The sequence below is a fragment of the Zeus faber genome (assembly GCF_960531495.2).
Source record: "Zeus faber genome assembly, chromosome: 19".
NCBI classification, from domain to species: Eukaryota; Metazoa; Chordata; class Actinopteri; order Zeiformes; family Zeidae; genus Zeus; species Zeus faber.
The window spans coordinates 12927322-12950229 of record NC_137206.1 but is presented as its reverse complement, the minus strand read 5'-3'; the positions used below and the strand labels follow the sequence as shown (position 1 = coordinate 12950229).

At 44.3% G+C, this 22908-nt stretch overlaps 1 protein-coding gene across 1 annotated transcript in view; it reads left to right on the top strand.

Moving 5' to 3' along the window:
• Positions 1 to 369: 369 nt before the first annotated feature.
• Positions 370 to 22908, top strand: part of odad2 (outer dynein arm docking complex subunit 2) — a gene marked incomplete at both ends in the record, with an annotated part of 48191 nt that continues 25652 nt past the window's right edge. Inside the window, 14 exons of the mRNA XM_080020375.1 lie at positions 370 to 593; positions 850 to 1007; positions 2235 to 2436; positions 2665 to 2771; positions 3442 to 3578; positions 4832 to 4948; positions 8286 to 8506; positions 11269 to 11400; positions 12289 to 12445; positions 20411 to 20557; positions 20924 to 21133; positions 22169 to 22402; positions 22544 to 22654; positions 22732 to 22886. Coding sequence (XP_079876501.1) covers positions 370 to 593; positions 850 to 1007; positions 2235 to 2436; positions 2665 to 2771; positions 3442 to 3578; positions 4832 to 4948; positions 8286 to 8506; positions 11269 to 11400; positions 12289 to 12445; positions 20411 to 20557; positions 20924 to 21133; positions 22169 to 22402; positions 22544 to 22654; positions 22732 to 22886 — 2312 coding nt within the window. The remainder of the gene's footprint in view (positions 594 to 849; positions 1008 to 2234; positions 2437 to 2664; positions 2772 to 3441; positions 3579 to 4831; positions 4949 to 8285; positions 8507 to 11268; positions 11401 to 12288; positions 12446 to 20410; positions 20558 to 20923; positions 21134 to 22168; positions 22403 to 22543; positions 22655 to 22731; positions 22887 to 22908) is intronic.

The following is a 22908-nucleotide window of genomic DNA, read 5'->3' as shown; positions in this document are numbered from 1 at the left end:
TTATTTAAAAAGGTCTCCGAAACTAAAGTACTACAAGTACAAATACTTAATTACGTATTTACGGTCTATATGATACGTATATATTTACTGTCGTATATGTAAGCGTACAGTATATAGTAAGTATACTTTGTATGCTATTGTAAGATTCAAAATGGAAAGTAATGAATAGCATTAAAATCGGAACATATTTAATTCTAACCATTTACGTATAGCAAATAAATATATGGTTGCAGTGTAAAATGTCATAATAATTTATAAAACAAATCTCCTTTGTTTATCCTTATACTGTATTTAGTCAAACACTTACACGACCTGCATCATTAACGTGGCTAGTTCCTTCAATTTCAGATAACCACAACCTCTGATACAATGGGGATGACATTGACCAGGGCCGCCGAATGGACCTCCGCCAGCTCCGGCATCGGCAAACTGGAGATCACGCCGATCAACGAGTCCCTGCTGAGGAGCATCCTGCAGTTCGTGGAGCACTTCGGCGCCCGGCACCCGCGAGAGGCCAAGCATGTGTTTAAGGAGCCGCTGCAGTGGAACACCACCTTAGAGGAGTCCGATTTCCACACAGGCTATCTCGTCAGGTTCGTATAATCGACGGTGTTATTTCGGTGTCTCCGCATATATTGTCACCGCGACGTCACATTGCGATGTTTTTTTCCACCTCCGTTCGAGCCGTCGTGGCAGGCTATACTTTTGTCGTGACTGAAAATCTTTTTTAAGTATTTCATATAGACGTAAACGGAACGTCTTTCCAGACCCAATTTCGAACGATCGCGCCGCTCTGATTCGCGGGTATTTCAAAAGTTTTTAAAATCGGGATTCTCCCCTCCCCTCCAGCGGTCCCAACGTACAGTCCCACGAGCGGAGCAGTGAGGGACTTCCCTTGCTGCAGCTCTCCCCTCCGACCATCACCGTGCACAGCTTCAGTCAGCTCTCGAAAGTGGTTCAGCTGGCGGAGAGCAAGCGGCTGAAGGAGGTTCGAGCTTGTCTGGAAGGTAAAGCCAGGCCAACCGCGAAAGGATGAGATTTGAATCCCATTTGCATCCCAAGCAGCCCCGCCGCCAGCGTACCCCCCCCCCCCCCCTCGTAACCGCAGACTTAATTTGTTTGTCCTCCTTGTTATCCTCTCCTTCTATCCAATTACGTTGCCATGAGATTATATTTGTGATTCTTTGCAGATATGTCCGCCGAGGGGAAAATGCCAAAGCCAGATACGTTGGTGATAGATATTTGTCAGAGGGATATAACTAAATAAACCTTCGTCAAAGTATGATCATTTTGCGTTTAGAAAGGGGGAAAAACCCCACATACAGTGCGCAATGTTTCTCTCGCCGTGTCCAGACGTCATTTTTGTATTGGACCTACGCCACCCTGAAATAATTCATTTGAACTAAGGGTTTTTTTTTTTTTTAATTACCGAGACGGATCAGCGATTGGTTAATGAACGCCATTTTCAAGACTCAAGATGGCGGCCGCCCGCGCGAGCACCTCGTGTCGGCTGCGCACATTTGAGTATTTTTTGTATTTTTAGAGCTTACTGTGCGTAATCACCGGGTGTCATGACATTTCACTGCGTATATGTACGGCCGCATGTATATGTATGTGACAAATAACCTCCATTTTGAGGATCCCCTTCATGGACTTGGAAGCCTCAAAAGCCCGAAAGAAATCTGAAAGGAAAAAATAATTGTACAGCAGTATATTTTCTTTCAGATTTAGTTATGCTGATCTTACTCGTGATATTACAGACTGCTCAGGGTATCCCAATCTCAGAAAAATAGAGAACCCGCTATCCACCAAGAGGATAATTCTGGCTTGTAAATCGTCAACCTATCCTGCATTCCCCTATCTTACTGGGAGATTTTGATGCCTTTTGTTGACTTGAAAAAATATTTTCTTGAAAAGAAAATGGAAAACATTTTAAAAATATTTTCTTTACACACTACACAGGGGGGTCAGAGGAATTCTTTTACAAGAGATGGCGGCCCTTTCTGTCCTATTAAAATAGTTAACCTGTGCTCCCATCTGTCCATCTGCTCCAGGACTCATTTGTATGCAATTCGAATCAATGTGTATTAATGCTTGACTCAGTATTTGTACATCCTTCACCTACTTTATTAATTTGTTTATGTATTCATTGATTGTCATCATTATAAATATTTTGTGTACTGTGCTCCACGTCAAATCGATAACATAAATTCCATTTTCTCGGTGGGGGAAAGAAAATAGAGATCCCGTGGTGAAGATTCTGGGTCCCAGCTTCGCCACCGTCACCGAGAGGGAAGACACGTCGGCGCTGCGCCTGGTGGACGAGGTGAAGGAGGGCGACCTGGCAAAGGAATCCGAGATCAAGGTCAAGCTGTTTCTGTTGCTCCAGCACCTGGACAACCAGCTCCTCAGTAACTCCCTCAAGCAGATCTCCCAGTGAGCGTCGTCCTTATCTAGAACTTATAACTGTCTTTTCTGTCTCTGCACACTTATCTTCCACCGCGCTCCTCCACCCCTCCCGCTCCCGAGCTGGCTCTCGGCGCGGTAGTCTGCCTTTTCTTTCCGATTAGGCCGGCCGCCGAGCAGCGGAGGATGACAGGGGCGCGAATGAGGGCGAGCGGAATTCACAGTTTGTTTTGTTCTGCTCTTTCATTTTCGCTTCAGAGAAGTCAGACTCAGCCCGGCCGCCGTGAAGAATGAAGTGGAGCTGCTGAAACGCTTCTGCGGCGAAAGGAAGCGGAGGGTGCTGAAGTCCCTCCGATACACATCAGGTTCGAATTAGATGTGTTTTTTATGCCGGGGGTTTTGCAGGAAAGCAACGCTTTCGCTCGTCGTGGATAGAAACCCACCCCCACCCACCCCCTCAAACAGACACACAATCTAAAAAAAAAAAAATAATCATCCGAGTCATTATATCTGCCAGATGAAATTTTGGAATTCCTCGCGCCGTAACACCTCACCCTTTTATTGAAGCGCGCTACGCGAACCAAAGGTCTTTGAAAAGAGCGTTCCCTTCTGCTAAGGTAGAAATTTAAACACGACGACTCTCCAAATCTGTCATGGCGGGCCTAGCCGTAAAATATGACTGTCACAACGTGGCCCTGATTTTTAGCAGATGATCTACACCCAGGAGTGAAATCTCAGCGCTAACCCGGGTCCTCGTGCTGGACCTGCTGCATGCGGGGCGATCTGTCATAGTCCTTGGCAGCGGAGCGCTCCGCATGATTTCTCATTTTGTGATGGTGCACTCTTTGAACCCGGTGGAATTTCTACCAGAACACACAGACGCGCGCACACATGCATGCACGCACGCACGCACGCACACACACACACACACCTGACCTGATTTTGAACGGCGCAGGATATAAGAACACAAAGTCTATTGCGGTATTTGTCAAGTGTGCATAACTCCTATAACTTGTTTTTTTTTTTATTTGATAGATTATGAGTTTTCCAACGGCTGCCACAGCCCTCCGTGGAGGCAGGTGCACGGTGATATCTGTTACCTCGTGATCGAGCCCTGTGACACCGAGACCCTCTATGTCACGTGCAGCACGGCCGGAGTCTTCCTCAACAAGGTAACTTTAGGGAGATGAAGCGACGGCTAACCCGCGTGAACGGGTCTTTTCACCGTTCTATTGTTAAAATGATTGCACTGTTTTTTTTGGCGGTTTACTTCGACGTCAAATTTATTTTTTCAGGGATACTCAAAAGGACATGGTCACAAGTCTTTCAACCGAGGCCTTATTAATACCGTTTTCACCTTATTAATACCGTTTTCACCTTATTAATACCGTTTTCAGACCAAAAATAGGTGCTTGACACCTTTCCCATTGGCAGGAGTAGTCCTATTTTTTTTCACGTTCAAGGTCATGAACGCGTCAGAAAAGGGTCGTGTCATTGTTCCAGTGTGATCGGGAACAAAACAGTAGGGGAGACAGCAACTTAAACAAACGACGACATGAAACTGTAAAACTTGAAAATAAGTATTTTGAGCCGTTCAAAAGAATCCGATCGTTCGTGAACGACCCAACGCTAAAGTAGAAGCAGCGTGTGGTGGCCCCCACGCTGTGATCCCCACACTCACAACATTTCATGGTCCCCCTTGCGGGAAAAATTTTGGAGATTTTGGATTCTAAATGGGATGTGAAATGATGGAATGATACACGGATATTCTATATATAGTCTATTTATGCGACAGCGTCCGGAATTTCAATGCACGTCACGCGGGTAAAGGGGCCAAAATAAACGGGTTGAGTGTCTCTTCACATCAGAGCCGATCGGAGGTGGAGCCGATTAAAACTGGGTCTAACCCGGGATTGAGAACTGGGTTTTTCCTTTCCCAGTGGTGACGAATGCCGGATGTTAGCGGGTGTTGCCGGGTTTTTGGTGCAGCGGGAAAAGGTTACAAGATGTTGATGATGGCATTTAGAGCACAAACCCGCCAACATTTTACTATTGAGAAATGTGCTGCTCTGCTGAAGCTTCTCGCACGCTGCAATGGGCCAAAATCTGAAAGAATAATGTTAAATCTCCTTTTCTAAAAGGGAAATTCGCATCACAGTCCCACATGTCTTCGTGGTGTTTTTTTAAATATCTTTCAAATAGCTGTAAAATCAAATTTATTTGAAAGTATTTTTTGCAATTGTTTTGATACGTCCTGAGCATAAAATTAGCTACAGTAGGTTACCAGTAGGTTGGGCGCAACTTCCTGTTTCTGGTCTCGTGCGTTAAGGCTGATCTATTGAACCCGGAAAAACCTGATAAGCTGCACAATTTGCTTTGAACAAAATAATTTAACAGAGTCATTTCTCCTCTTCCTATCGTACAGGGTATAACGCACGAGGGCGACGACAGCACCTACGAGAGGACGAGTGACGTGTACAAAGACCTGGTGACGCTCCTGAAGAACAGGACTCCCCACTTCGCAGAGAACATAAACAACCAGGTACCGTGGACCCGAGGCAGCAGATGCGACCCGCAGCCGCAAACACAGACGTTTAGCTCGACAGAGCATGACAGAAGCTTCTTTGTTGCTTAAAGCTTGGCTCTCAACCCAACTCGCGACGTATGAAATACATTGATCCCGCATGAGTCATGTATGTGTGTGTGTGTGTATGTGTGTGTGTGTGTGTGTGTGTGTGTGTGTGTGTGTGAAATCAGTGTTTGAGTTGTTTCTCACCAGTGAGCTAGTGTCTGGTTGTCAGAGCGCTGAAAAGCTTTCCGATGCATCCTCCTCCCCTGTGTGTCAGCCCCCCTATTTTTAACATTCTGTCAAAGGGGCCCGGCAGCTTACACACGCACACATGCACTCACGTAAAGACACACACACACACACACACACAAGGGGGGATGCGAGCGCACGCAGACAGGCGAACTCGTCTGCAGACGTTGAAATCGGTCTGATTCATTCAGTAGTGCTCTTTCCTGCCAGAGCGATTTGATGACATAACAAATCAACTCCGTAATTTTTACCAGCTGCGCTACAAAAAAAAAATCTGTTAATCATTTGAAAATATGAACGCGTTATTTTTCTCACACACACTCTCGCGGCGTGTTTGTCGGAAAGTATGGCTTCATCTCGGGCTCGTCAAACATTGAGAAGCTTGAATGGAAGACACTTCCAGTTTTCCTGCATAGCTTGAAGTTTACTCATAACTTTCACCAAAACCATTTTTTAGCTAATTTGAACAATATCCTTTACTTTCCCCTTGAAAGAAAATCTAAATAGATCATCTTGTGGGAAAGCAATTTTCAGATATTCACTGAAATTGTTTATAGTCACAGTGACTTTTCAGAAACAAACTATTTCCCTGAGCTATTCTGCACATTTTAGGCTTTGACTAAATAATTTTCTAACCAAATTTTAAGAGGGATTTTCTCATACGCCATATACTTTCTGGCGGAGGCATTTACTGCCGTAAGCGATCTTAAACGGCTTTCACTTTTTAACCATTGAAAACACAACCTAGTCTGCCTCCACACTCCAGACAGTGCTTTGCTGATATCTGTCAAATTGTGGTCGGTCAGTGTGACTTTTTTACTGTAGGTGATAGAACACAGTGTGCCACCGAGGGCCAGGGTGGGTTTCGAGTGGCGGGGCTGGAGTTTGAAGACTTTGCTAAGCCAACGAATGGTGCCAAGCTGAGCCTTATGTGTTAAAAAAAAAAAAAAAAATCCAGGCTTTTATGTTTTATAAGTCCTGTGTGAAGAGTGATGCCATGAGCCCCGGCCCTCTAAAGATGATGGACAGAGGCCGTAAAAAAAACCCTCTGAAGGAGTTTGCTGAGGCACAAATCATGTCACGGTCTTGTCTTCTGCTTCTTTGATGTGTTCATGGCAGTGCGTTATGTAACGCTAGTGGGCATGGATCAAAATGCTGCAAATGTTTTTTTTAGGACTCACTGCAATTATTGAATCATTTCTCGCTGTCAAGTCGCTCGCGTCGCGGCAAAGCGACGCGAGCGACTTGGCAAACTGTTGCTTTTGTTTCAAATTGATTCGGTCGATTTCGGATAACATTATTTTATGCGAGTTGACAACGGTGTGAAAGGCTATGTTATTTCCTGGATTTAGAAATATTTAGGCGTGAAATTGTTGCAGGCTTTCTTCAGAGCGAAATCTGTTCCAGTTTTAATTTCAGTGGGTTAAAGTAACAGAATCTGCCTGTCAGAAAGGCAATCTTGTACGGCTCGGTCCCGGTTCTTTTGATTGCAAAGCAGAGAGCCCCCTCGTAGCCAAAGGAAACACACCTAATCTCCAAAGATATCAGGGTTTCCACTGTGAGGAAGCAATTCTTTTTCAAGCAGCTCTATTAGAATAGACAGCCTCAATCAAACACACGGAGGCGGCCAGAGAAAAGGAAACCTGCAGCACAGGGAGGAAGCAGACTCTCCTTCTCTGTTCAGCGTCGTGGATTCGTTTTGACATTAAGGCCTGATTGGAAATTGGACATGCCGCGTGTTGCATGCGCAACACGCTTGCTAGAAACTGGATTTTTTATTTTTTTATTTTTTGGTTATCAGATACTTAAATTAATATCGCCTGCTTTGCTGTCATCGCTCAGCGGAAGAGCGCTTGACTCTCTCCACTGACAGCTACTTTATGGCCGATAGCTGCAGATTTGCTGCACCACTGATTTTCCACCACTGTGGATCAAGTCGTTAGATCCATAGCACACTAAAAACACGTGTAAATATTTAGGGTTTAGGGTTTTAGCAGCGAAAGGCAGGCTTGGAAAAAAAAAAACCTCACAAATAAAGGAAAAAACGACACAAATCAGAGAAATATGTGAAGCACTAATGATCGAATTTTGTATTTTATGAAAATATTTGTTGCGGGGGAACATGTGGAGAGCTTCAGGCGTCACTCTTGCTTAACACCACGTTTTCCTGCAGGATTTTTAGTGTGTCGTGAAGCAGCACCTGTAATGGGGCTCTTTATTGGTGAGTGTTCTGAGTACATGGCCTTTGTCCATTGCACGTATAATAGAATTAAAGGAGCCTGGATGCCTTAATAAAATCAGAATGTGGCACGTTAGGGGAATGAATTGGCCTGTATGTTTCCAATTGCAGGTCACTTTGTGTTTTATAAAAAACAAGCCCTTGGAATAGCGACTGGGCATGCTTGGCTCGGCAAACACAACCCCCACACCCACAACCTCAGAAAATAAGAGAGAACCAAGCTCCCGGCAACCAATGACAGTCTGAGCTATTTTCTGCAGAGCAGGTGTCTGTGATTAAAAAACTTTCCTGCCTGAAAACCATTCATATGTGTCCTGTTGGCATTCTCGTACAGGTTGTAAAGCATGGCAGAAAGACCTTCAAAACGACAAAAAATAAAAAACGAAAATCATCACTGACTAACAGTGACACAAAGGCTCTGCTTTGCCTGTGCCAAGCTGCAAGGTTTTGGGGTCAAAGAATGTGAAGAAACAATAAGCTTATGATATTGTTCAGCCACTTAATGGTGGGGGACCTCTGCTGTGTGAAACTTTGGCAATGCGTCATTGAATTCCCATGGGTCAATAAAAGCTGAATTTCTGCTGAGGCCCAGGGGACCATTGAGAGGAACCCCGTTGAAGTCGCCGAGGCTCTCAGTTTTTATACGGCTCTTCTCTGTGTCTGTGGTCCTGCAGGCATCGATGAGTGTGACGTGTCCTGATAAACAAGAAAAGCAGTTGCACCGAAAACTACGTTTTAAGCACACTTATTCAGAGGAAGAACCTTTTTTACGATATTCATTTTAAGAGGTTTTTTTCCCCTCTTTTTGCACCATCCCATCAGGATTTTGCAGTCGAGGAGGATTTCTCGTCCGCCCCAAATCTTCCACAAGTGGAACTGATGGGCGTGGAGGAGCACGGCCAACCCCAGACCTCGGGCGAGCGTCATGAGAAGCATGCGCATGAGAGGGGGAGACGGCACCATGCGGCGCACAAGCCGGGCAGCAGCAAGAAGATGGAGCCGTCCCTCAAGTGGAGGAACCTGGAACTCTCGTCTCCTCACCAGTAGGCGATTTAAAAAAAAAAAAAAAAAAAAAAAAAAAATGTTGGGCTTCACCAATACTTTCTGACTTGAATTTTTCTTACTCTACGAATTAATTTCAAACAAGTCGTACGCACAAATAACATAGTCCTGAAAAGTGATATAACCGTCACTAAATGTAATTGATATATTATAATCACAATTAGTGAACATGAGTAAATATTCTATTTTATACAATATTACACACACATATATATATATATAATGTGTATACAGAAATAAAAGATATTTACTACTAATACTAATCCGACACCTATTGTTTTTCGTGTGTGTGTGTGTGTGTGTGTGTGTGTGTGTGTGTGCGTGTGCGTGTGCGTGCGTGCGCGCGTGTGCGCGTGTGTGTCTTTGATCCTTAGATGACCTCTCTTGTATGTGCAGTTGTTTTAAACTCCAAACAGCTGTGACAATGACATATTTATCTTTAACGATATATTCATGGGTATTTCTGGATGCGCCAGGCTCTGTTAACTAACACCTGGGCCACACCCGAAGCGACACCTCAGTGCTCACCTGCGAAAGTGCTTTAGAGACGCTGCCATGTGAATTAGTATAGAAGTCACACCAAGCAGAAGTATCAGTGTCGCTGTGTTGCAGCATGCGGCAAGGCTCTTAAACCCCTCACGTTTGTTTTGTCTTTTGACGCCTCCGCTCTCGTTATTCCGGGTGCGAAGCGTAAACTGGAGTGTAGATTCCCAAAGAGGTCCAAAGGGTATTTAATTACCAAGCCTGGCATGCATGTGTGGTCCTAACGTGGATTACTTTTTCATCACAAAAAATTGAATCTCACTTATGTAAAGATAAAAATATAATTCCAGCAGGGAATCAAATATCACGCCCAGGAACAGATTTGAGATTTTACTTCATACCCGGAGTTTAGGTTTCCCCGTTATATTTCAGTTGCGCTATTTCAGTCAGGCGCCTGGCTGGGCTGCTCAGGTAGTCTCTGGGTCCTATTTCAAGAGCTAATCCAACTACGATCACGAACAAAGACTCCAAATGCGAACGAAATGAAAAGCAAAAGGGTTGAAAACAAAAGCAAGGATTCACTTCAACCCATTTAAGGTTTGATACATTCCATAATTTGTAGTTTCAGTGATAGAAAGTCAGGAGAGCGCCGCTTTCAGTAGCCTGTCGTAGACGGAATGGAGCCGGACCCAGTGTGAATTGACAAATCTACAAAATGGCGTGACGCTTTCGCGATGGCGACACGGTGCTTCTGGTGTGGCCCATGGGTCGAGTAATCAATACCTGATCACCTGCCTTCCACTCTCAAGAGAGCCCTTCTTTCATTATTATTGGTATTTTCATTCTATCATTTTATATGTAATAAACTGGAGCCGCAACTCATCACCAGACCGGCCACGCCACCGGAGACCACCATATCCAAGTCCTCCATTGGCTCCATGGCTACCATCACCAAACAGCCTCCGTGCCACTAACAAATGGAAAAAAAACAACTTCTACATCAGTCCACTTTTTTATTTCAGCTTAAGTGCAAACCTCTGCGGAGACGGAATCTGCTGGCTCTGTCACTGCAACCAGTCAGTGCGCTTCGCGACTCTGCGCCTCCTCTTCCTTTACTTCCTGAGCGGGAAACCGGAAGTCCCTTTATATGGTGAAATCGAGGCGTGGTTCGCGCTGACTACAAGTCGTGAGCACACGCCCGTCAATATAGAATGGTTCCGATTCGTCAGCATACGCACATGTTTACGAACAAATGTGGTCGGTCATGGATCGGGTGGTGACTTTGCGTATCCAGCTCTCTTGCGTAGAAAATAAGAACATTTCTACGCGCATATTTGTGAATCCATCCCTAACCCCCTCTCTCGCTCTCATTCAATTCAATTAAGTTCAATTCAACGGGCTTTACTGGCTTGGGAAAGATACGTTCCCATTGCCAAAGCAAACGGAAAACGGAAAAGCGAGAAATATATAAATTTGAAAGCTGAAAATTGTAAATGTTGCGGTGGATAATGTTGCATAAATAAATTATATACAGTGTTAATGTTAATATATATATATATATATATATATATATATATTCATACAACAGAGTGAAGATCACCTAAAATGAAAACAGAAAAAAGGAAATTGCAGTTAAACATATATATACACTACAGATATGTAAAAATAGCCTCTCTGTCTGTCTCTTTCTCTGTCTACCTCTCTTTCCCTCCATCTACCCATCTTTGCTAGTCCCAGAGATGAGCTTAAGACCAGGGTGATGCTGCAGGAGCCACATGTGCTCGGCGTATGGCAGCATTCACGCGTTATCCAGAGACAGTTATACGGTTTATAAATCTCGGGGCGAGCCGAAATGCGACTAACGATACGACAATCTCAGTTAATGGATGCGTTCGCCGCACAGAAAGCCTCTCTGCTCAGTTACACTCAAAAAAGAAAAGCAAAAAGAACTTGGAATAGGTCTCATGGGTAGAAAAAAAAAAAAAAATCCCCAAATGATCTATCGCACATGTTCTCTGATTGATAAAATAGATCGAGCATGGGCTGAGCTGTTGCAGCTGCACGTTGTGATAACCGTCCCCATTTGAGGGAGCCATTGGCGAAGGATGAAAGAATTGCAATTGAGCGAAAGAAAAAAAATAATAAAAATAAAAATCTCCACCGAGCCTTCACCACAAAGTATTAAATAACTATTATGTTAGAAAAATAACAAATTTTCAAAATAGAAATGGGCATAATGACTCATTTCGCATCATTACAGGGAAATGGAGCAAAAAAAAGCCAGAAAAGGCCCCAGTAAGGAGGAGCCCTTAACGACGCCGGAGAATACCCTGATATCAGATAGCAAGAAAAAACAGGACCTGGTACCTGGAGGCCAGTCCGCCCCAAAAGTGTAAGTTTCCTCCACGGGCTCTCAGCTCTGTTCGGGTTCAAGGGTTTATCTTTCCCTTTGCAGATGGAGTTACTTCCACGAGATTACAATCACAGAATGAGAGTGGCCGAATGCTTTTTCACAAACGCTGATATTGCTCAGTGGAAACTTCAAATATACGAGCCGTTGCGTGGCCAAGGAGCCGATGTATAGAGTGATCTGCACATTTCCTGCCTTCGTCTCCTGGCAGCCAGTGCTCCTCATAACTGCAGCTGCCAAATTGTGCAGGCCGCTACCGCCGTAGATGCACTGCAACAATTTTGTCCCCTGTTCTCTGATAATGTATTTTGTCTAAACGTAGATTGCAATCTACGTTAATGATAACAGGCCTGGGTGCCTCCTGACGATGGGACCCCCTATATATGCTATCTGTGTGTTCAGGATGTCCCCGAGGCCCCCTCTGAACTTGGACCACATTTTAGCGCTCCCCCGTGCCCAGCTTCAGCGATCCAGTCGTTCAAATGGCCTCAGATAATTTAATAGGACATCTGCATTTCTGTTTGCATGTATGGTCGCAGCGAGCGACCCCTGCTCCGTGTATGATGAAGACTCCAGCCCGCCTGTCCCATTATTTTAGTCTGTCCTATCTCTGCTGCTTAGATTCTGAGGAAGGTCGTACTTGGCTCTTGGGTTTCAGTGCGAAGCTTTAATGGGGCCCTTTGTGTAGGATGACCAAGCTGTTTTTTCCATTTGAAAGTCAGGACACTGACAAATTGTGTTTTGGATATTCGTCTTATCGTACTCTTATTACTTTCCATCTCTGCACCTGAGTTTGTTCTAACTAGTTGTTCCACATTAAATCTGGTGTCTTATCTGCTTGTGGACTGCGCCTCCACCCCTTGTGTCCAGTAAATCCCCGTCGGGTCGCGAGGTTCTGGAGGACCTCAGCGACAGTTCAACCGAGAGCGAGGAGGAGGAGGAGCAACCGGAGCGCCGAACAGCCGAGCACACCATGGACCTGCCGCCCGAATACTGGCACATCCAGAAGCTGATCAAGTATATCAAGGTACAGTAAAAGGGCAAAGCAGCCCCTGCTGAGGCTTGTGCTGCCTCCCAGAGGGAAGCAAATGGAAGACAGTCCACCAACTGTCAGGAGGCCGTAAAAGCCACGCTCTATTCCTGTGATCCGTGCGGAAATTGAGATTTCCCTTCAGCCGGTATTGACTTACATATAAATTACGGGCATTCAATGTAAAGCCAATGAGCTATTTATAAATACTCGGTAGAATTGGACAATATTGTACATAATTTCTGGTGGGGAACATAGGGCTTGGTTTTGGGCAGGATCTCACAATTTGACTCAAAGGGTCACGATTCAATATCAATATTTTACATTGATTCAATCTGATACTGATGAGATAGCTCACTATACGATTCTTATATGGGACCCCCGCATACTTTAGGGTCACAGTTTGAAATTCGAATTTTTTTTTTTTGTTTTTTCACTTGATATGAGAGTGTCGAATCAGAGCATCCAAACGTGGTATCACATGTGAGAATCAAGCAAATATTTTGGAAGCAACAACTTGTTAACAATGTAGGTGTCGCAAACAAGTTCTCAGGCCTTAAAGTTTGAGAAAGCATTTGCGGACTTTTGCGACACAAAACATACATCTAGCAACACAGCGTTTTAAATGGTTACATTTTGATTAGGGATGCTAATTTAGAATTTATTTTCTGACCGATAGCCGCCCCTCGTTAACCGACCATTAACCGTTATCAGACAAGATTAAAATGTACGATTTAAAAAAAGGACGAATGTAAAAAATGGATATCGTGATAATGGCGACATTCCGACTTGACGACGTTAAGGAGGGGCATGTACTCGAGTACTCGATTTGTACTCAATATTATAATATATCAATATTCGTTCAACGTATGGAGTAATCGCATTTTTACTAGAGGCTGCACATAATTAAGTCGCGGAAAAATTACTGCATTACTTTAAATAATATATAATCCATCACACACTGTTAATTCATTTAAAACTGTTTATTGTGAACATGACATTTTCATTTTGTTACTCTTGTTTCGTTTGTAAACAGCTTAGTTCACAGCCAGCATTTCCGGGTTTGGGAGAGGACCTCACCCAGGGTCTCCGTAAGCTGTCCTCTTAAGTGCCTGAAATAAAAGGCATTTGTGGTTGCACGTGTTGACCCCATAAGTTGTATTTAAGAAATAGATTGTATAGCCTATTTTTCTTTTACCATGCAACAGATGTTATTTTTTAATTACTTTTTTTTTTCGGTCAAAGTTCTTTGTCGGTTAATGGTTAAATGGTTAATTATTAACATCCCTCATTTGGATAGTGCTGTACTTCTTCAATGAGATAATGCTGAATGTGATTTATTGAAATAATGTTTGAATTATTTATTGGTAAGAATCTTAGAAAAGGCATAATTCAAGTTAATCCATTTATTTAGAGGTCAATTCTGTTTTTGTTTTTTTTTTCCATTCTAAGTTCATGCTCATTATACCAGTATGACCCCGCTTTTATTCTCTAATATTCCCATTCCCTGCTTTATTGTTCAGTAACAATTATTTTTAAGATGAATGAGTTTAAAGAAAGTGGCCCATTTCAGATTGCTCACAGGATCACCCACTTAGTTGTTTTCAGCTACTTATCCCAGAAAGAAAATGGCTTGGAGAACCAACAAGGCCCCATGGCCACTCGAGACTTGACTCAAGTGGCCAACTGAAAGCTTTCCTGCTGAATGGGGCAATCTTTTAATTGCTCTTATGTAGATAGAGAAGCTTGAGCAATGACATTCTGAATGTTTGTGTTGTAAAAAAGTTTTATTTAAAGTAAAACAGTTTGGGCTACAGTACAGTGCTACCAAAGTTAGGAAGTGTACGTGGAGGACACAAACAAACCAAGGAGTTATACTCCTTTATAGCATAAGTGTGTTGAGCTCTGCTTCTTTCTGATTGTTGTGCCGGGCATGTAATGTCTTTGGCATGATCACAGAATTTTGACCTTGTGGCAGAGTGGATCGCTGTTTGCCAAACACACATTGTGTGTTTTGAATTGTGAATGTGAGTCACTAACCTCAAGAGACTTCATCAAGTCATCAACTTCTTCTGCTGGAACAACAACGGGGGTATCGTCCGGGAATCGGGAATCCCGTTGTAGTCATGAAACGAGTAGGCTACATACAATTTATGAGGTTATTTTATTAAAACGGTTTCACATTCTGACTTGACATTACATGGAATATGGAAGGATGATATTGATCTGCGGAGTAGTGGAGTATTTTTATTTAAACAGAAAATGGTTGGATAAGCAACCATCTCAAGCAAAGTGTCAGTATTACAAATTGCTAAATCCATAAAAAAATTGGATGATGTGGTTAAAAAACAAAAAACATTTATTGAGCCATACAGTAGTGGAACGTTTGGTGGCGTCCACACATGAAACTTTAAAATTGCAAAGAAAAGATGAACATTAATGAAGGACAAACGATGCGCTGCTGTTTTAAGGCTGCGCTTTACCAGAGGACGCTTCTCACAGCCGTCGGCCTCGTGCAGGGATGCCTGCTTCCTGACACGATTCTCGTTTGCCCGTGTGAGCCAAGGCGTCTGATGGCGGCAGCTGTATGCTCCATTTGCCCACACCACAGAAGCTCGAAAATGAAGCGTGCCTGCGATGGATCTGACAGGGGCATATGGTGAATATTAATGTGTCAAAACATGGAAGGAAAAACAAAAAAAAAACGCCAATGACCCAGACTGACTGGGAATGTCTCGTGACCACTTGACTTCAGAGGCTGCTCCGCCTCACCCGTTAATCCAGACAATGCAGTTTAGAGAGAACATGGTGGAACCCAGCTGCAGGCAGTCTACCTGCGCACAAATTAAGAATGCAACTGATGTTAACTCAAATGGCTTAACTTTTAACCCCAAAAAAGTAGTGTACAGTATTGTTTCTTAAGAGTTGCATGGGATTATTCAATATCACCAGAAGATTTGTTTGTTGAGTTTTGTGGCCCGGCACCTAATAAGATCATTTTCAGAGCTGGAGAGCTAATCCTGCATCGAAAACACGCTGCGACAGTGTAAGCTCAGCAAAAAAAACCCTAGTAAAATGATAGGAACATTCTAGGAACATTCCCACTCTAAAACCAGGATGCTCTGCCCCTCCAAAATTATGGAAGTGATACACAAGTGGCAATTTTGGATAACACAATCCCACTAGGTTCCTACATTTTGGGTTTCAAGTGTGTGCGTGTGTTTTTGTATGTGCAACCAACATGTGGCAAGATTATTTTATTGGTTTTATCCAGTAGTTCATAATATAATTAAGATCAGAAACTGAAGCGCGCTGTGGGCCAAGTTTTATATCTGTTTCATTTTAGGAGCAAATCTTTTTTTGTTTGCTTGTTCTGTTTAGTCTTTTTATTTCTGTCCCGAACAGAAATGACATATACACAGATGAAGATTTGTAATCAAGTGCGATTGAGTGACGTACGGATGCTCTGTTTTGTGTTTTAATGTATTTTATCGAGGGATATTTGCATAGAGGTTTAAGATGTTTGTGTGTATACATCATTTATAATGTGCGTTTAACACAACCACATGGACTTCCCGCGCACAAGTGTGTGTGTGTGTGTGTGTGTGTGTGTGTGTGTGTGTGTGTGTGTGTGTGTGTGTGTGTGTGTGTGTGTGTGTGTGTGTGTGTGTGTGTGTGTGTGTGTGTGTGTGTGTGTGTGTGTGTGTGTGTGAGAGTGTGTATCTGTGTGTGTGTGTGCGCGCGCGGACTTCTTTATTTATTTATTTTACCATCCAGAACTAAACAGCTGATTAGGTTGATTAGTTATGCATATTATGTTTTGCAACCTAAGCAAACAATGTAACACACTGTTTTGTATTTCCAGCTGTTAGCAGTTAGGTAGCTGTGTCCAGCACTCTGCTGTTTTTGATCAGTGACAGATGAGCGATGGATGCATGAGGCTTTACTTCCAATTTGCTCTTTATCAAAAATCAAGATACGGGGGAAAAAAAAGTAATAATATAATTTTCTCCATATTTCCGTACCTTTATCATTTACTTACTGATAACCGTATAAGATAGAAATATCACTTCAATTCAAAATTATGTATCAGCAGGCTTATTATTTGACTATTATTTATGCCCCTTTTTGTCCCAATATCATTCCGATTTATGAGAAAGGTGTTAGAGGATAAGCAGGCTTAGTTTGACCCTTCGATCTCAGGGATAGTGAGCTCACCCTTAATTTATGTTGCTCTCCCTCTGCTGGTCAGCCATAGCACTACCGCTGCTATCTTCTCTCAGGAGAACGCCTCCTAATTACTCCACTGAAAAGTCATCCGGCCTCCTTCCCTGTCAGCTCATTTTCTCCCCAGAGGTGAATTTGTGGCTAGTGATATTGTAAGCAGTTACCGTAAGCAGTTAGTGGACTAATTTTGTAAACCCAAGTCCTCAGTTAAGCCCTAAAATTCTGAAACCTTCGTAACGGTTTTATAAGGTGTCTAATCTGGGTAATTTGGTCTTTCCCCCCTCGAGAGCAGTTTCTATTTTCCATCGCCGTCAAGCCTCAGTAGTTCTGATCGTGAGGCGGCAGGTTTTTCTTAATGTAGGATGGTACAATACAAATTAAGAAGCAGCCGCCCAATTTTTCATTTAACATTTTATTAATATAGCGAGGTCAGCGTTGGGCTGCTTTCCGGTTTTGCCAGCTTTTGTCATTATGAGACGTTCTGGCAAATTACCGTATTAACCCTCATAAAAGATGGGGTTGTTTTTCCGGAAATACGTCTGAAAAAGTGGTGTTGTCTTGTATTCAGGGTCTAGACTTTGTCAATATACGGTAGAATTGTAAAGAACTAAACGTGTGCATTAGGAGGAGTGTTGCAATCTGTTTCCGCGCACAAACCCTCCAACTGTCAAACAACACCCTGCATAAGGTCCTCATCTGATCCACCACTCACTCTCCATTGGCGTCGTCTAGCTCATGTGTGTCCGACTTATTTGGACTCGCCATAGTATGACTGACTCTGTCAGATGCCAATCAGCTTGAGCTAAGCTTAGCATGTTGCATTACCTAGTGGTAAAATTCAGTATACCCATCCGGTCCGGTGTTTGGCTTCATATCACATTTTTGAGACCGGCCCAACCCTATAGGGAGGTAACGCTTGCTCTCGTTTCATTACCACCCCTTTACCTATTGAGTCCACTCCCGAGACAGCAGGGGGGAAGCAAGAAAAACCTCATGCATCCTTCAGCACTTGACTTGTGCCAAGACCCGGCACTACTTTCATACACAGAGGTCTATAAAATACAGGCAGTGGCCCCCATCCACCTGTCAGCCAGCCAGCGTTGCAGACACAAGCCTGTATGCATCAGGGCATGCACGTTGAAAACACCAGCATATAACACACCCCCAACGTCACTGTTAGAGGAGGGGCCCGGGATCAAAAGGGTATCTCTGAAAGCCCCACTTGCCTCAACCCAACTCCCCTTACACGGTTAATACTGTGTTTTATAGGCCTGCAGTGACTCAGGCAGTGTCATCTTTGGCTTAAGAATAAAGTCTGTGCTCCAAAGGAACACCAGGGCTCTGTGCCCCTGGCAACCTGAGAATCATCACGGTTGAACCCTGCCAGTGTGTTTGCCGCAATATTTTGTCACCAGTCTATCATGTATGACTGTTATTGCTGATGCCTGCTGGTAGCAAATGTCTAAAGCACAACTCCCTCAGGTCAGGTTGTTGAATCAGAGCCTGTCTCAGATCAGAGTTGTATTACTTGGTTTTTAAATGCCCTAATTAAAGTGGAAATCCATGAGATAGCCTGTGTTGGGTGGATTGCACTATAAGTTCCAGAATTCCCTTGGAAACGGCAACGTTTTTACCCTCCTCTCCATTCTAAGATGGTCAGTTTCTTCTCCTCAAAGGTTTGACTTCCTATGATCGTTTGATTTGTTGTTGTTTTTTCTCGGTCACTTGATGTGGTGGTGATGTTTTTTCATCCTGAGGGTGCCGTTCTTTTTTTTTTATCAACTCTGAGTCAAGAGACGACAAGAAACCTTCAAAATGTCGACACTCAAGACCGAGTCCAGGGTGAATGCCACGACCCTGCTGCACCATGCGTCTAATTTGTGTTTTTATGTCCCCGATACAAAGAGAACACAGACATGATGGACTAGTTTTATAAACTTGGCTACTGTGACCCAATGGTGGTTGAATTTTGGCTCGGCTTCCCATATGCCCCAAACATGCACAGGGGGGAGTCAAAAGAACCCCCCACTTTTAAAATACTGTCAGATGTTGTCAGTGTTTTAAAGAATGTCTCCAATACTTCAAGACCAAAGTTATAGCCAAAATGGAAGCATATGATCTGTTTCTCTTCTCTCGGCTATCACATCTAAACATAGGGTTGGTTTTTTGTTGGGGTTTTTTTTTTTTTGCAAAGGGAAGGGGTGGGGGTGCGACTGTTTTTATAAGGTACCAAGCTAGGCCAGCCAGTTCCTTTGAAGAGCGAGAGTGAAGGAGACAAAGGAAGCGGTAGATCCACTGCTGTTAATGGGCAAATGGTTCACATTTGGGCTAGCGTCAAGATATGAAGAACACATGTGCCCGCTATCCCCAGTGTGTCAGAGCGCTCCCTTTTTTGTTGGTTGTGGTAGGATGGCGGGGTGGGGAGGGTATAATCGAAAACCACTGGAGCGCCATGACCCAATACTTGACCAGCGTGTGATGCTTGACTGCCGAGGTGACCCATTTAAGTTCAAGTTAAAATTTAAAGCGTCCACCCAACTAATAGTCTATCTCTAACAGTTATTTTCAACAGTGCAAGAAAAGAACATGAGAATGTTTTTTTTATTTTTTCACTCACCAGCTGATTTTGGACCGGAGTTGTTGGTGTCACATATCAAACCACATCTAGTATAACGGATACTTACTCTTGCATATTCTACCGAGTGCCATAAACTTCTGTTGCCATCTGACAGTGTATCCTTTCCCAAATTTAGAGATGAAAAGCATTGCACATCAATAAACTTCTCTTGTGCAACTATTTATAATAGAAATTATATGTAGCTCTATAAAAAAAAAATCCCACCCAAATAGTGCTTTGAAATGACCTAACCCAAAGATTGTAATGTTTGGTGCCAAGGTGCTGTCAGCGTTGCACCGCAACTTTGGATATTATGGGGATCTATGCAGTGCTGAATTGCCAAATAACGACAATACACAAACGCTCTGCCACTAAATTTAGAACAAGCAAGCAAAGAAAGGCCACTGCGACTGATGACACGCTCACTGATCTCATATGGCCTGTTTTAAATCTCTGTATTGTTGTTATTGTGTGTATATTTATTTGTGCACATTGCAGCATTAGAATTCCTGCACATTCCTTCAGTTGAGAAACAGAAAAACCTAATTGTTTCAATTCACTATTCCGTGTCTGGCGTATTGAGGGGCTTATGCTGAAATCTGAAATCAAGGAAGACATTTCTTCCCCCAAACCACTTGTTGACTTACGAGTGCTGTTGTTACTGAGTCGCTAATTGTCGGGACACAATTCTAAAATTTCCTGTGCATCTGTGTATATAGCAACTGTCAAAACACGGTCTCTCTTTGAAATGCTACCTTGTTATTAGTTGTTGTTTTTTTTCGGTGGGGGCGTGGGGGGTGATGCTGGCGGTGTTCCTTTTCATCTTAGGTCATTGTCTAAGAGATCCTGGCCTCAGCTCGGCAGTCAGAAAAGCATTACTATGTTCGTGAATAGCTGCTTTTCCATCAGTATTTACCACTAAAGCTAAACACTCACCAGGCTGCGGTGTAAACATAATTACCCCAAGCAGGAAGGGAAGGAAGAAAAGAGGAAGGGAGAGAGAGAAGGATGATGGTCAATGTCTTAGTGTTTCATTCTCTCTCCTCTGTCTGTCTGTCTGTCTGTCTGTCGCTCTCCCCCGTTCCCGTTTGCTTGTGTTTGCCATTCTAATTTTACAGTGTGGCAACCAGACGGCCACGCTGATTGCTCTGTGCGCCATGAGGGAATTCGACTTATCGGAGGATACGTGTCAAATGGCCATCCGGGACGTAGGTGGCCTGGAAGTCCTCATTAATTTGCTGGATACAGACGAAATCAAATGCAAAGTGAGTGGCTGTGCCAAAACTGGACCCGCGCGGCCTGCGGGCTCAAACAGCAGGCCCTGTGTGCCAGCTTGTGCTTAGAGCTTGGGAAGCACTAAGGAGACTGAGAGGAGAAAAAACATGCCTTTAAAAGCACAGGGTTGCAATTATTCTCCAGTAGTGCGTCGTTTTTTTTTTTACCTGCTTTTATGAAACATTTGAGCTTTATATATTTTTAGTGGTGATGTGGATGAATTGGACTGTATTCCTCTTCACTTACACAGATGTTTGAACTCGTACAAATGTATCTTTCTCACTTCAGTACTACACCTGTCAAATTTCACTGTTTTATTCACAAGGGTGTTTTTTCCGGTGTGTCTGCATGATTAGATCGGATCGCTGAAGATCCTGAGGACAATCAGCCAGAAGCCCCCGATCCGCCGGGCCATCGCCGACCTGGGCGGCCTGCAGACCATGGTCAAGATCCTGGAGTCTTCCATCAAAGACCTCAAGGCCCTGGCGGCGGAGACCATCGCCAATGTGGCCCGCTACCGCAGGGCGCGGAGGACCGTGAGGCAGTACGGAGGGATCAAGCGGCTGGTGGGTGAGAGGATTCCAGTGACAGTTAGGAATCTGGATCGGGGAGCTGAGAATTTAAGAGGAGGGAAAAGCAACACGTGCTCTCCCCCTGTTCCCGCGATCGCTAGTAAAGAGTCTGCTCTCAGCGTACCGTGTAGGCAACATTGGAAAAACGTTGAGACGCGAAGGGAGATACACAGCCATTCTGTGTAAATATTAACATCTACAGATCTACAGTCAAGCCCTTTCAAAATGAAAAAACACTGACCCATGCGTGCCCTATTCTCATCATAACCCAGGTCAACCAGCCATCTCCTTTTCCACCACGGCCCGCAAACATTAGAGCGGCCTCCAGGGGTAAAACAGATAGAATGTCCCCGACATCCCGCGACCTGCATTCCTGTTTATTGACAGAGGGACCCGTGATTAAAGCCCTCGTTTCTTGTATATTTTCCTCAGCCCCAAAATCGGATGTTCTCATGTGCAAGTTGCTCGCAGAGGCAGATTAATTTCACGCTACGCTACGAGACTACCTTTGAACTGCACCGCACGTAATGGCCTCGCCTGCTCTGTCTCACTGGCCAGGAACTATGGATTAAAACACACTGACTGATGGTCACAAAGCATCACATTTGGCTTTTTAGGCCTAACGTCAACATCTGCCCCGACTGTTTTCCACTGCCGGCATCCCTGGCTTTTTAATTCTGTCCAACTCGGTGGTAATAGAATTTTAATTACCTCCCCGGTCGCGGCCAGCAACTTGGCTATTCTCATCTGGAGACGGTCATTAACGTCCCTGGTTCAAACTGGCGAAATCTCCACAGTCCTGGAATTCAATTCAAGTCAGCTGGGCCTGTGTTTGTGAGAGTGTGTGTGGGCTTCTGCTGGGTTATCAATACCACTTGCTGTGTGTGTGTGTGTGTGTGTGTGTGTGTGTGTGTGTGTGTGTGTGTGTGTGTGTGTGTGTGTGTGTGTGTGTGTGTGTGTGTGCGCGCGCTACGTGCCTTTGTGTGTATTCACATACTACATGTATTGTGCGTCTGCGCCTGTGATCAGGTGGACCTGCTGCATTGTGTTCCCGACTCGGCCATGCTGACCGAGGAGCAGGAGAAGGACGTGGAGGTGGCCCGCTGCGGGGCGCTGGCCCTGTGGAGCTGCAGCAGGTGCACCAGGAACAAGGAGGCCATCCGCAAGGCGGGGGCCGTCCCGCTGCTGGCGCGCCTGCTCAAGTCCCCCCACGAGAACATGCTTATCCCCGTGGTGGGCACCCTGCAGGAGTGTGCCTCAGAGGTGAGAGGGCCCAGCAGGGCTTTCCACCTGAATGCCTTTAGGCCCCAATGTTCAATGTCGATAAGTGTCTTTTCTTCATCAGCTTATCTTCATTTCGTCCTAACAGCCTTTGTTTCTTCCAATTCTTCCATCTGCTCACAGAGAAGCTACATGGTCGCCATTCAGAGTGAGGACATGATTAAGGACTTGGTCAAAAATCTCTACTCTGATAACCAGGAACTTCAGATGCATTGCGCCAGTGCAATCTTCAAGGTAGGGTGTCTCCACTCGGTCAGTTTACAAAAAAAAAAAAAGATGAGTCAGTCGTCTTGATTACCTTAACCTAACAGTGTGCAGAGGACAAGACGACTCGCGACCTGGTGCGTGAGTACAAGGGCCTGAAGCCTCTGGTGACACTGATGAGCAACGCAGACAACAAACAGCTCCTGGCCGCCACCACAGGAGCCATCTGGAAGTGCTCCATCAGCATGGAGAACGTGGCTAAGTAAGCCCCCGGGGTTCAGGGC